A 12401-nucleotide genomic window follows, 5' to 3' on the forward strand; every position below is an offset into this window, starting at 1 on the left:
TACGCTATGCCAAGAGCAGGCGAAATTTACAGCAGGAAAAAGACAGGGAACAAGCATGTGAAACCCAAAAACCAGCTTCCACATGTCAACATAAGTAGTTACACTGACATGAAACATGGGTTTGGAAGCATAAAAGTAACATTACTGTGTGATAGAAATATGACTAAAAGCAACAGTTTTCCTCATGGAATACACATGTTTAAATTGTCACATGCAATTCAATTTGGAAAATGAAACTTTCTGGTATTTAAATGCAAAGTGTGTGTTTATTTGTGATGGTAACCTTAACTGTCTGAGGTCTGGGGAAACCCACATCAAGAAGAACAAAGAATAACATGGCCCCTTCCTCTAAAAACACACCCTGCAGGGGAATGTAGAGTCTGGGGCTTCACCTACAAAAAATAACTACTTAACCTTTTAAAAGAAGCACTTAGCAAAGAAAATACAAAAACATGCTCCCTGCATTTGTTCAGAAACACATGGTGCTGCAGTCAACCTGACACACACATCCCTATGCACGGCTGATGTGTGTGTGAGGGTCGCCATGACACAACCACACACCTAATAAGGCATGCGTCTGTCCCTCTAAGTCTTCACGGCCATCCAGGAAATCCACACGGCCCTCGACTAAGAGCAATAAAACTGCAACACAAGGAGATAGATGGCAACTCCAAAACCACTTAAAGGCAGTATATTTATTTCAAGAGCAATTATCCACTGCATGTGTGTGTGTTTGACGGCACATCAGCTTGTCCTGGAAAACCGATAAGCCCTAAAACATCCAGGAAGAAGCAGAGAGAAAACACAGAACAGATGGTAGCAGCTATTGATTTAATAGCAGACATTGATGCTCAAAGCAATTTCTTTGATAACAAAAACGTAATTTGTAATATGTTGATATTAATGCAGAAGAGAGTTAACTAAAACAGTAACGTTTCCGACCATAAAACCAAAACGAAAGACGCTAAATATCTGTGAGTTTGTTACTTCAACTGACCCTTTAACAAACACCTTCCCTTTGATGAATTGTTAATATGAACATATATTGAATACAACAGCTTTAAAAGTGTGTCTCTCTATCTTTAGATCACTTTTGCAGCCTTAAAGTGTAAATACAAATACGGATGGGGGGTTGGGTTACATCCATAAGAGGTGGAATGCAAGAAGGCACACACAGTATATTCAGAAATACTTCAAGCTATGCTGTGAAGTAATTTGCACTTATGGTCTAGTGCTTAAAGTCTTTCCATGTAAACAGCACCAGAGTGAGAGCCAGCGGAGAAACGGCAGAAGCAGAAAGAGTGAACTTTTGGTACTCGCAGGTGATAAAAACGAGCTAAGCCTGTCTGGGAATGCCGTCTACACCTTAGCTGTAAATATCATAGACCATAAGTGTAACTATTAAAATGTCTAAAAACAAGCTAGTGTGCAGAGCAGCATGTCATGCAACAGAGGCACGCCATGTCTGCATTCATTCTATGTTTCGCTGAATTTGACACCCTGTGAATGGATCGCGTTGAACTTAATTATAGTTTATTCATAGAGACGATTAAGAGTTTATTGATGTTTAAGTCATAAGCATTTATTCTCATATTTCATATTCTGGTTTAAAGACAGCCAGTGAAACAGGAACGATAGTGTGATTGATATACCTGCAAGTTCTTTCTTGTTTATCGCTTTCCATTTGAAATCATAATAAGCAAGAGTATAAGCCTGGAGCAGAAGACTTATTGGAAAGGATCATATAGGATGCAACCACAAAGTAATTTTATCTGTCATCACTCTTTTTAAAGGGTTTGCATTAAGGATTAGTACTTGCCAAGATCATCAAATCAACTCGAATAAAGAAAGTTTGACATGCAAAAGCCACAAAATGCTGCAAACGTCATGTGATAAAAAGTTTCATTTAAATGTATACAAAACAAGAACTTTTTCTTCACTTAAACTTTTTTTTATTCCAGAGTCTCCAAACTGCATTTCCTAGTTTTATTTAGTGGAGAGGGTGTGTTGAAAAAAAGCTTTTTCTTTCTAGACAAAACTTCTATGACAAATGTATGAATTTCTGAAATGGATCATGTTGAGATTATGGCTGTGGTTATGGAAAATGTAAATGGTATTAAATAATAAATCAGGCATTTCTTTCCTATTCTGCGTATATATATAATCCTGATTTAACTCATGCAGGTGGTCTGACAGATATAATCATCATTTAACTGACATTCTGCCCAGTGTCCAGCTAAATAACATCACTTCCTGCAATGAGAGACATCATTTCCTGTAGTGAGCAACACATCAAAACCCAAGACAAAACCTCCTGCTCCGAGAATACCCATCGACGCGTTCTATCTGTGTGTTATGTGTGTTTCCTGTTTAGATTTGCCTGGCTGACACAGTAAACTGTCCTTGAGACTCCGCACCGTGGAATTTCAAAAATGTCTTTATCCTACCACCTCTATTGTGTAAAATCTCTAATGGCAGTACGGACATATGCACACATTCAAAACACACACACACACACACACACACACACACACACACACACACACACACACACACACACACACACACACACACACACACACACACACACACACACACACACACACACACACACACACACACACACACACACACACACACACACACACACACACACACACACACACACACACACACAGAGAGTAGCTCTCTGTTTGTGTGCCCCCCACTGATGCAAACACACGCAGACAGCTTTCCAACCGACCTAGATCTTTGCTACAATGGCAAGTCCACGTCTGTTGTCATGCCAACCCTCCCCCGACCTCTGACCTCTGTATTTTAGCAGAGGCACCCTGGTTCTTAAAAGGAGAGCAGCAGCGGCTTTAAAAAGGGGGCACCCATACAAACCTGCACAACTTCAACCGCCTCATCATCTGACCTAGTAAATCACCGTCTGTGCGTGCAAGTGTGTGCATTATGTGAGTGTGCCGTTGGGACCGTTAAAAAACAACTGTGTGCTCATGTTGGCGAACAACACTGGATTGAAACAGCTTTTATTGAATGTACAGTGTAACTAAGTTTCACAAGTTGTAAAAAGAACTGCCAACAATAACAGTTTTAATAGGCGGATAAAACATGTTATGGCTTTTTTTATTAGATACATAGCATAGAAGGTGGAAAAAGGAAGTTTTAAATAATGCTAACCTAACATAGGCTAACGTTATGGGAATTAGCCTACGTTTTGTTTTAGTTTGAGGAGATGTTTTTAAAAAAAATGTAATTGTAATTTCACATTGTTTACCGTTCTCCTATTTTGAAACTGTATTACGTATCTTAGCTAGCTTACTCTGTTTTTGGTTAGCTTCAGTCAGTTAGCTAGTTCAGTTAGCTATGCAGCATTTACATTTGGCAAATATTTACTGAGCATAAACATTTAGCAACAACTAATCTAAATGTACAGTAAGAACTAGTTTGTGTGATGGCACTTGAATGTATTTGTTCATCTTTAATTAGTTAAGAATTACATTATACGTAGGCTAAATTTGATATGGGCTAACTTAAGTGGCATAATGTAGTTTGAGGTATATTGCGTTACTTTTGATTAAGATTAAGATGATTAGTTTGATCTTTCATCTTTATTTTACTCTTTAATCCAAAAAGGTCACAACGGCTGTATTAGCAAGCTAACATTAGCTTTGCACAGAAACGTGTGTGTGACTGCTCTTGCATACAGTAGTGTGCTTTTATTCACATCTGCACATTCACATGTCAACACCTCTGATGTATTGTGAGAACATTACTGCTTTCTGCCATATATATTTCCACTAAACCCTCCAGCAATTGATGTGGGATTAAATTACCATCAATCCAACTACTGATCATTTAACACATGAAGAAAAGCCGACCCTATGTCAGCGCTAAAGTCAGCTTCAGGCTAATTCAACGGAATGTGTCACCAGCTTTGCAAATTATTGGTTTGCATTGAGACTGACACTGGTGGAACGCACACATCCCCTGCTTTATACGCTTATAACACCAGGACTCTTAATACTGGTGTAACAAGTATGCGTTTGTGTGCATACTTCTTGTGTGTGCGTATAACCAACACAGTCTCACGGCATTTCGTGTTATAGTCACGAAATTAATCTATTGATTCGTGTTCACCAACACGATTTCGCCATTTTTTTCATGTCACACATAACGATTTTTAAAAGCAATAATAACAAATTAGAAGGAAAAACAGATTTAAAAAATACAGATTTCAGTATTCTGACACAGAACGATTTTAGAAGCAATGTATTTCTATTGGTAGTATGTTTCGTGCCTGCACCAAATAATAACAAATTAGAAGGAAAAAAAGATGACAAAAAATACAGATGTCAGTATTCTGAGGCTCTGAGCCCCATTTCTTTTCCTCACTGACGGCAAAAAAACTCAGACATTATACAATTTAAAATAAAAGGGATAGGGTTAGGCTTAAGGTAAGATATTGAGTAAGAAAATGTGTTTATGAACCACACAGCTTCCGGTCTTCCAAGACCCGACCGGACAAAAAGACGTGGTGCAGGCACGAAACATACTACCAATAGAAATACATTGCTTTTAAAATCGTTCTGTGTGACACGAAAAAAATGCGAAAATCGTGTTGGTGAACACGAATCAATAGATTAAATTAATTTCGTGACTATAACACGAAATGCCGTGAGACTGGGTTGGTATAACAGCAGCAAAGAGGAAGCCTGTAGGATCAGTGAAGCTAAATCAATCAGAAGAATAAACTGCACAGAACTGCCACAAAGCAGGAAATATGTTGGGACGTGGAATTTAATCTATTTTTGTTTCCATAGAGATGTCCCGACAAATACCAGACAACCCAATGCACAAACAAAACAAAGAAGTCTTTAGTGGCAACAGATTGTACTCTGCAAAAAATATCTAGGGTAGTTAGGGACCTTGCAGCAACGCTAACAAAGCAGTACAAGGTTTAAGCTATTGTCTCTAGGCAGACATGCAGCCTTAAACAATAGCTACACATGTCACCCTGTGGCTAACAGAGTACAGTATGGTAGCCTGAGTCACTCCCTTTGATGAAGACGTCCCTACCAAGTATGCTATGCGCTCTAAAGATGGTCACAAGAAAGAGGCGAACAACCTGTGAAATGTGAGAAGGTTTGCATTGTAAGCTAGCGTCAGGCCAAGAAGCAGGGCGCTCTCTTTAACAAGTTGTAGAACACAGGTGCTGCTGAAATATGATGCTGGAAGTGTTGGGTCAGCTAGTTATGCTATGGCTAACAGCGTTGGATACATGCAGGGTTCGAGTTATGTGGGAGCCAATGGGAGCTGGGCTTCCATAAGGAGGGGTCTGAGCTCCTATGAAAGCAGTGAAATCATACATCTGTGGGGGTCGCTAATACATTACCAACAACCATTATTTTAATCACAAATAATGCATGTGTCAATGTAATGAGTATTATTTACATTAACGAGGTAAATAGGCTATAAATAATAATAAATGATTGCGCAATCTATGCCTGTGAGCGTGCTGCGCAAGCCGAGATGATGTGTGTGTGTGCGTAGTTGAACCTTTTCATATTTAAGTTTGTAGTAAGTAGAGTGCTGCTGCTGCTGTGTGTGTGTGTGTGTGTGTGTGTGTGTGTGTGTGTGTGTGTGTGTGCTTACACGCGTGCGCCACGTTTTAAAGACCCCCATAAAGCTCAGATTATAACTCGAACCCTGGATACATGACTATAGACCCAAAAGTGAATGAAAAGGGGGATGGATTTCTTTTGTCAGAAAATAGCATAACTGCATTTAAGAAGTTAGCATATTAGCTTTAATAGCTTATTGAATAAGGCTGGCACATGGTGTGTCTTAGGTCCACAAGGGTCAAATGGAATGGTTTCAATTGCAAATGGGAAACGAATCAGAGTTTCAACATCAAATTGTAAAAATAATATATCTATATATTCTTTACCTAACTAAGATAAAACGCCACAAACAGCAGACTAACCTGTTCTGATGATTTATACAGTTAAACCGGAATAATAAAACTATTGAACATACATGTTTAGAAAGCGAGTGCATCTTATTTCCTGCCTGGTTTATTGTTATAAGAATGATACCCGCAAGCTGTGGAAGTTTGTTAGAAATTAACACCAGAGCAATTGACGGCAATGTAAGCTCTTATAATCTAATATTACAAGTGAAGAGGATACATGAGACAGCTTGTGAAATAATCGCTGTCTCTTGTCTGGGATTGGATTTAATAAAGACGCAAGAAGACCATCGTGGGAACCATAGAGGTGGGAACGTACCAAAATACGACATTAGACACTGTGAATGAAACAAAGATTTCTGGCGGTGAAAAATAATAATTTTTAAAGTATTCAATTGAGATTTTAACAATAACAGAGTATCTACAGGCCCTTGCCTTAGAAATACATATACATTTACCAGTAAACTGTGAGTGGGACAGTGGATGAACTTTTGACCCTTGAAGCCAATGCCAGGCCCCTGCCCTTTTTCCACAAAAGCTATACCATAATTTAGCGTGGAATGCTAAGGCAAGCGGGGTTAACCTGTGTCAGAGTTAACGTCATAAATCAAACCTGCTCTGTAAAAATAATCTCCCGAATCAGCAGTCAACTTCTTCTGTAGCTTCAAAGAAAGCCACATTTCATACACTCCCACGATACCACCCCTGAACTTATCAACTCTCAACACTGGCTAATAATGAACTTGAAGGAAAAAGTGCAATATTCATGGAGATTCTTTCATATTACAAAATCTCCGAAGCGAAATCTGAAGGGTCATGCCATGTTTTAATCCCATCACACATTTTCAAATGCTGAAAAGGAAATTTTCGACTGGATGACGCGGAGCATTGGTAGGTTGTTTTTTACCTTGTTGTAGTAATGGAGCTGGACCGAGTGCCATTGGCCGTCACTGACCCCCCCTGGGATGTATGGAGACACTGTGGTCTTTGTCTCACCTGGAAGACGAGGGAAGAAGAGGAACAGGGAGAGGAAAGAGAGGGAAAAGTGAATTATAGATATAACGTAATTTAAATTGTTGAGAACATCTGCTGCTGAATGCTCACAGAAATGTCTATTTTGCTCAACCACAGGTAATTGATTAGATATCATTAAAGGCAAACTCTACGAACTTCCTTAACACACACCATGATCATAAATCAACTGAGAAAGCTAGTATTAGTCTGTATCAATGGGTCTCAGTGAGAAGATTGTACAGCACAATGGCACCAGATTTACTGAGGGTTTACTCTGTTTGTCAAGGGCAGGAGGAGCAGGGGCAGGAATCCACTGCTCTGGAAATCAGTAAACAGTACGGCAACACTGAGTGATGTGTGTGTGTGTGTGTGTGAGAGGGGCTTAATAAGTGATGGATCAGTCTTCTAGCTGTGCACAGAGAAAGAAGGAAGTGATTTTATATCCTGCTTTGCCCTATACTGCATTTAAGTCAAAACGCATTGGAGGATAAATACTGCGAATAAAAAAAGAAAAGGGATTTCTTCCGCACTACTCTCATTAACCATGAATCATGTTTCTAAGTATTTTATTTGATGAGTCATGCTTTTGACATTAAGTCATATTTCAGATTTTAAACGGGGACTTGGCTCGGCTCCCAAACAAGCTTCGCCCAACATAATCATAAGGACTGAATTCCTCGCACCATGGGAAAATAGGGCGACTCTGAAAACATCTTTCATAAGCCCGGAGAAAATGTGTTTGATCTGCAATCCAACAGTTTCCAGTTTGCATAATTATTGTGTGAGTGTGTGATTCAGGGGTGGAAAGCAACTAACATTTAATTAAATCATGTTCTTAAGTACAATTTTAAGGTACTTTTCTGTTACTTTATACTTCTACTTCACTGGGATTCAGAATCAAATGTTGTACTGATACATCTTTCTGACAACTTAAGTTGCTAGTTACTGTGAAGATTTTGAATAATAATACAAAATAAAATGAAAAGATTAAAAATAATGTATTAGTTTATGTTAAAATAAAATAAGATAAAGATTCCAAAACTAGAAGTATATAAAGCATGTTATCATCTGCAACATTTGAGTGTTGTATAAATCAATGCATCAATAATTAATCAATCATTTTAATCCTGGTACTTGTACTTTTTCCACCTATGGTTTCATTGCACATGAACTGTGCGTGTACATGCATGTTTCTGTGTCAATACATGCTTTAATAATTTGCCTTGGTTGTTAAAAAAAGCATTTAATGGTTGGTCCAATTATTGTTGGCATTTGTCTGTGTGTGTGTTGTGTGTGTATTGGGTGTTTTTGGCTAGTTTAATGTCTGTACCATCATTAATCAGTCTGACAGCTCCCTCTCTGAGGAAGCAGCTGCTTTCAAAAACACACCCATATCTCTTACCACACACAGAAACACCCACTGAAGTACATGTTAAAACTCTGGTACATTTGGATACATGATTGCACACAAAAATACACACCCCTGTTCAAAGAAACCGCAATATGATTAGAGTTTTTTAGCCGTCTCTTTGTGAAAGCCACTTCAGATTAAGTGCACTTGCGTTTATCTACATATAACATAGCTGATAATAACAACAAATACTTAAAGTGGTCACCACACACACACACACACACACTCACCTCCAGAGAATGTGAGCTGAATCTGCTCGTCAATAATCTCCAGAGCGATGAAGTCGTGCTTCTCATTGAATCGGCCATTGTAGAGAAGCAGAGCGTTCCTCTCTCTGGAAGCAAACCTGCAAAGACAAATTGGATTTTATAGGAAATTACAAGAACAGATCAAACACAAAAATGGAGATCCAGTTCCTTCTAAAAGGTTGTCAAAAACCCAACAAATTAGCTTTGATTTTTGATGTATAAATGATTAATTTATTCAGTTTTAAAGTCCAAAGTGAGACGTTTTTCAATCGTTTCCTCTACTCTAGCTCATGTTTCCTGTCACATTTCTAAGCACCTATCCAACTCAAACAGACCGGGACTTCACGGTTGAAGGCCTTGCGGATAGCTTTATGATGAAAGGGCCAAGAAGCTCTTGAGGAAAAGTCACTCGGAAAGGAAAGGCAGGAAGTGTGAAGGCTGGTGGGCCGCAGAGAGGGAGTAAGACCCGGTAGTAGTATTGTTGGTAGTAGATAGATATTACTAAGTAGCAGATGAATGTTATGAAATTGTTTCAGCAGTTCAATTGTGAGACTGTTAAACAATTGAACTGCTGAAACAATTTCATAACATTCATCTGCTACTTAGTAATATCTATCTACTATATCATTCCAATAACTTGTATATAGACTTGTACTGCACTATTCCACTTTTTTTTCTCTCTCACTTTATTTTAGAACTATTTTTCTTTTTGTATTACTTTTACTATCTGTATTATTATGTTGCATTGTTGGAGAAGCCTGTGACCTAAGATTTTCAACGACATAATTACTCTGTAGCTATGTTAGTTTGACAATAAAGAACCTTGAACCTTGAAATACCTACACTACTATGGTACAAAGTTCACATAGCTGTGTGTGTGTGTGTGTGTGTGTGTAAGGTGAGGGCAGAGGAGTCAGCCGGCAGATGCCAGGGAGGCCGACAGGACAGGAAGTCAGGATGGCTGTAACCAAACACTGATAAGAGAAACTCATCACACAGCCTTTCCTGTTTTCACTCCACTGCAAACCTTTCTCACCGTCACCGTGTCGCCATTAAACTCATCCTACCTATTGCCGGTAAAGGGAATAATATTTACTGTGTGTTGCAATTTTGCTGAGCCAGGGTTATCTTTTTCCTCCAGCAGTTTCACAAGCACACCTCATAACATTGCACGTTAAGAAGGATTGCTTCTTCTTTCCTCTTATTGAAGGGAATTGGACACAATGAAAAAGTGTGTACATGTCTGGACACGCGCCGGTTGACACACTTTAGCTCTTTAAACTCAACTGTTTTTCATTTGTGCAGCTCCACACACTCTCCAAATTAGAGTTTGCTACACACACTGCTACAAGTAGGACGGACATGTAGTACTGCTGCTGTGAAAAGGTGTGTAGTGCAGGAAAGAAAACAACATTATCCACGTTTACCAGCCATGATTTTGTAAATCCAACACTTTTGAACATCTTTACAGTCCAGTAAATACATTATTTAATTATTTTATATGCTGCAATGGTTAGCATGGTTGTTAGCATGTATGTAGCCATCTGTATCAGCTAAAGAAGGCTATTGTTAGCTCTTTAGCTAGTGCTAGCTTTAAATCTGTCAGTGAGTGTTAAAGCTTGAAGAAACTGACTAAGATGGATAAGACTTAGCAAACAGTGAGTAACATGTATCTAGAATGTATTCCATACTGTTATTGGTAAAGAGATGAAACAAAAAAAAGTAGCAAAGGAAGCAAGGAAAGCACTCACGTGAAGGAGATGGTGAAGTGGAACCTCTGCCTGAGGCCTCTGAAGGTGATGAAGGACTGTCCGGGGAAGCTGCGGGTGGTCATCTCACAGTACGGCTTCTCGAACTCTCCCTGTGGACACTGGCACATGAAACCTCCCGCCAGCCGGTTGACACACCTGCCGCCGTTCTTACACACACCGGGTTCACAGCGGCCGGAGGATGCATTCAGCTCACAGTGCTCGCCTGTTAGAAGAGAGGGGGGGGTTCAGTTAAATCTGTAGGATTTGACATTCATTTGTTATTTGGTTTACACCTTCACTGCTGCCTTGGTTTAAAGAGGCGATATATCTGCTGTCTGGAACCTTAAGACAACACTGTTTGTGCAGGGCAATGTGAATGATAAATGACTTGTCATATCATCAATCTATAATCACCATTTCATATTTTCTATGAAGCATAACGTCCACCCTTGACTGAAATACAGATGCATCATCTGTTTTGAATCCAGTTGTTTTAACAAGATTCCTTTGACTTTAAGTCAAGCACACTTATAAAACTTTTTTAGGTTACATCAGCCGAGGAAAAGCCCATCTCAACATGAGCATCAATGGAGAACAAAGCCCTGTTTATAGGCCTTTTCTGGGAAGCGCAGGTTTTAACTATAGTGTAATTTGGCCATATTTGGAGAGAAGAGAGAGGATGGGAAATAAAAGGGGCACGAGAAGGGAATGGCAAGAGAAAACACATTGTTGAACACAGAGATAAGACATTCTTCCATTAAGTAAAGTCTGTAAAGCTGATATGATTAACCACAGACAATAGCTGACCAGCTAAATATTCCGTAGCATCATTATAGTTTTGGTTTTATAGAATTCCTTCAATTATTTCCCCTACTTTCATGCAACCACTTCTACATCTATTTAAACTAGCTATGTCTACCTTTTACTAAAATGTACCATTTAATGACCCAATCAAAATTGGAGATAGGCAACTTTGCATTTTGGAGAATACTGCAATGAAACGCCTTTGTGCGTAGCTGCAGTTAACAGGCGTAATTTATTAACTTGGTTATTAATATGTTGTTTTTCCCGGATTCCTATTGTGAGTTGGTTTAAATATTGAGAAAATCCTCAAGAGACCAACTGAAGTATCCATGCTAACAAGGACACTTTTGATTTGCTCTGCCAACCACAATCTGGCAGTTACCATAAGTCAGTCCTTCACGAAATAGTTTGAAGGCTGCATGTTGATATCAGAGTTTATAAGATTCTATGATTTAATTTAGTTAATTACAGCAGTGGATCTTGCCATGGGAAATTCCTCCTAAATGACCATGTGGCTCTAGCTCAGTTTCCTGGCTCGGCGTATATACATTCCTCCACTAATACTGACTGGAATATTATTTGTGATGGGTCTCTCTGTCCCTTGCAGTGTTGTGTGTCAACTTTCTGTCCAGACAAGATCTCTCCACCCGGGACACACACAGACCCCCCAACACCACAGCGCTGGAACCAGCTAATGGCCCTTCTCTCCTCAGTGTAATCCTTTTTTCCGAGGGCGAATTATGAGGATCTGTTTCCCTGTAATGTCGGAAACCCAAGGAGGAGAGATCAGGCCCGCTTGTCATCAGCCCCATAATGGCGCCTGATGGGCCCTGACTATCTGGAGTTGAACTGTGACCTTCAAAGAGGGGACACCGGGATGTAGGTAAGGAAAATATGGCGGGTGAGCGGAGAAGACGGACATGGGGAGCAGGAGGAGAAGGTGAGAGAGGGCCAGTGAGTGACACAGGCAGGTATAATCAGGTAATTACATCAGATAAGACCAAGGAGGAAGAGAAGGAGAGGAAGAGTGTTGGGAGAGACAGAGGGAAGGGAGGCATGACGGCTGTCAGGGGCCCCTCCAGGATCTATTAGAGAGCAGAGACAGTCAGCCAGGTATCAGATGAACAAGGGGGAAGTATCGGAGGAAGATCACTGACATCGGGAAATATTTCGGAAAGTGATTTGAATGGGAATGATGA

At 39.6% G+C, this 12401-nt stretch overlaps 1 protein-coding gene across 6 annotated transcripts in view; it reads right to left on the reverse strand.

The window, feature by feature from the left end:
- The window catches only part of celsr1a (cadherin EGF LAG seven-pass G-type receptor 1a), an 81298-nt gene that overhangs the window by 33181 nt on the left and 35716 nt on the right, over window positions 1–12401 (reverse strand). For all 6 annotated transcript variants that reach the window (XM_034131429.1, XM_034131428.1, XM_034131426.1 and 3 more), the window contains exons 4-6: window positions 10399–10621; window positions 8630–8745; window positions 6882–6970 (exon numbers count right to left, since the gene is read on the reverse strand). In XM_034131429.1, coding sequence (XP_033987320.1) covers window positions 6882–6970; window positions 8630–8745; window positions 10399–10621 — 428 coding nt within the window. The remainder of the gene's footprint in view (window positions 1–6881; window positions 6971–8629; window positions 8746–10398; window positions 10622–12401) is intronic.

Source organism: Trematomus bernacchii, unplaced genomic scaffold (assembly GCF_902827165.1).
Source record: "Trematomus bernacchii unplaced genomic scaffold, fTreBer1.1, whole genome shotgun sequence".
Lineage (NCBI taxonomy): Eukaryota > Metazoa > Chordata > Actinopteri > Perciformes > Nototheniidae > Trematomus > Trematomus bernacchii.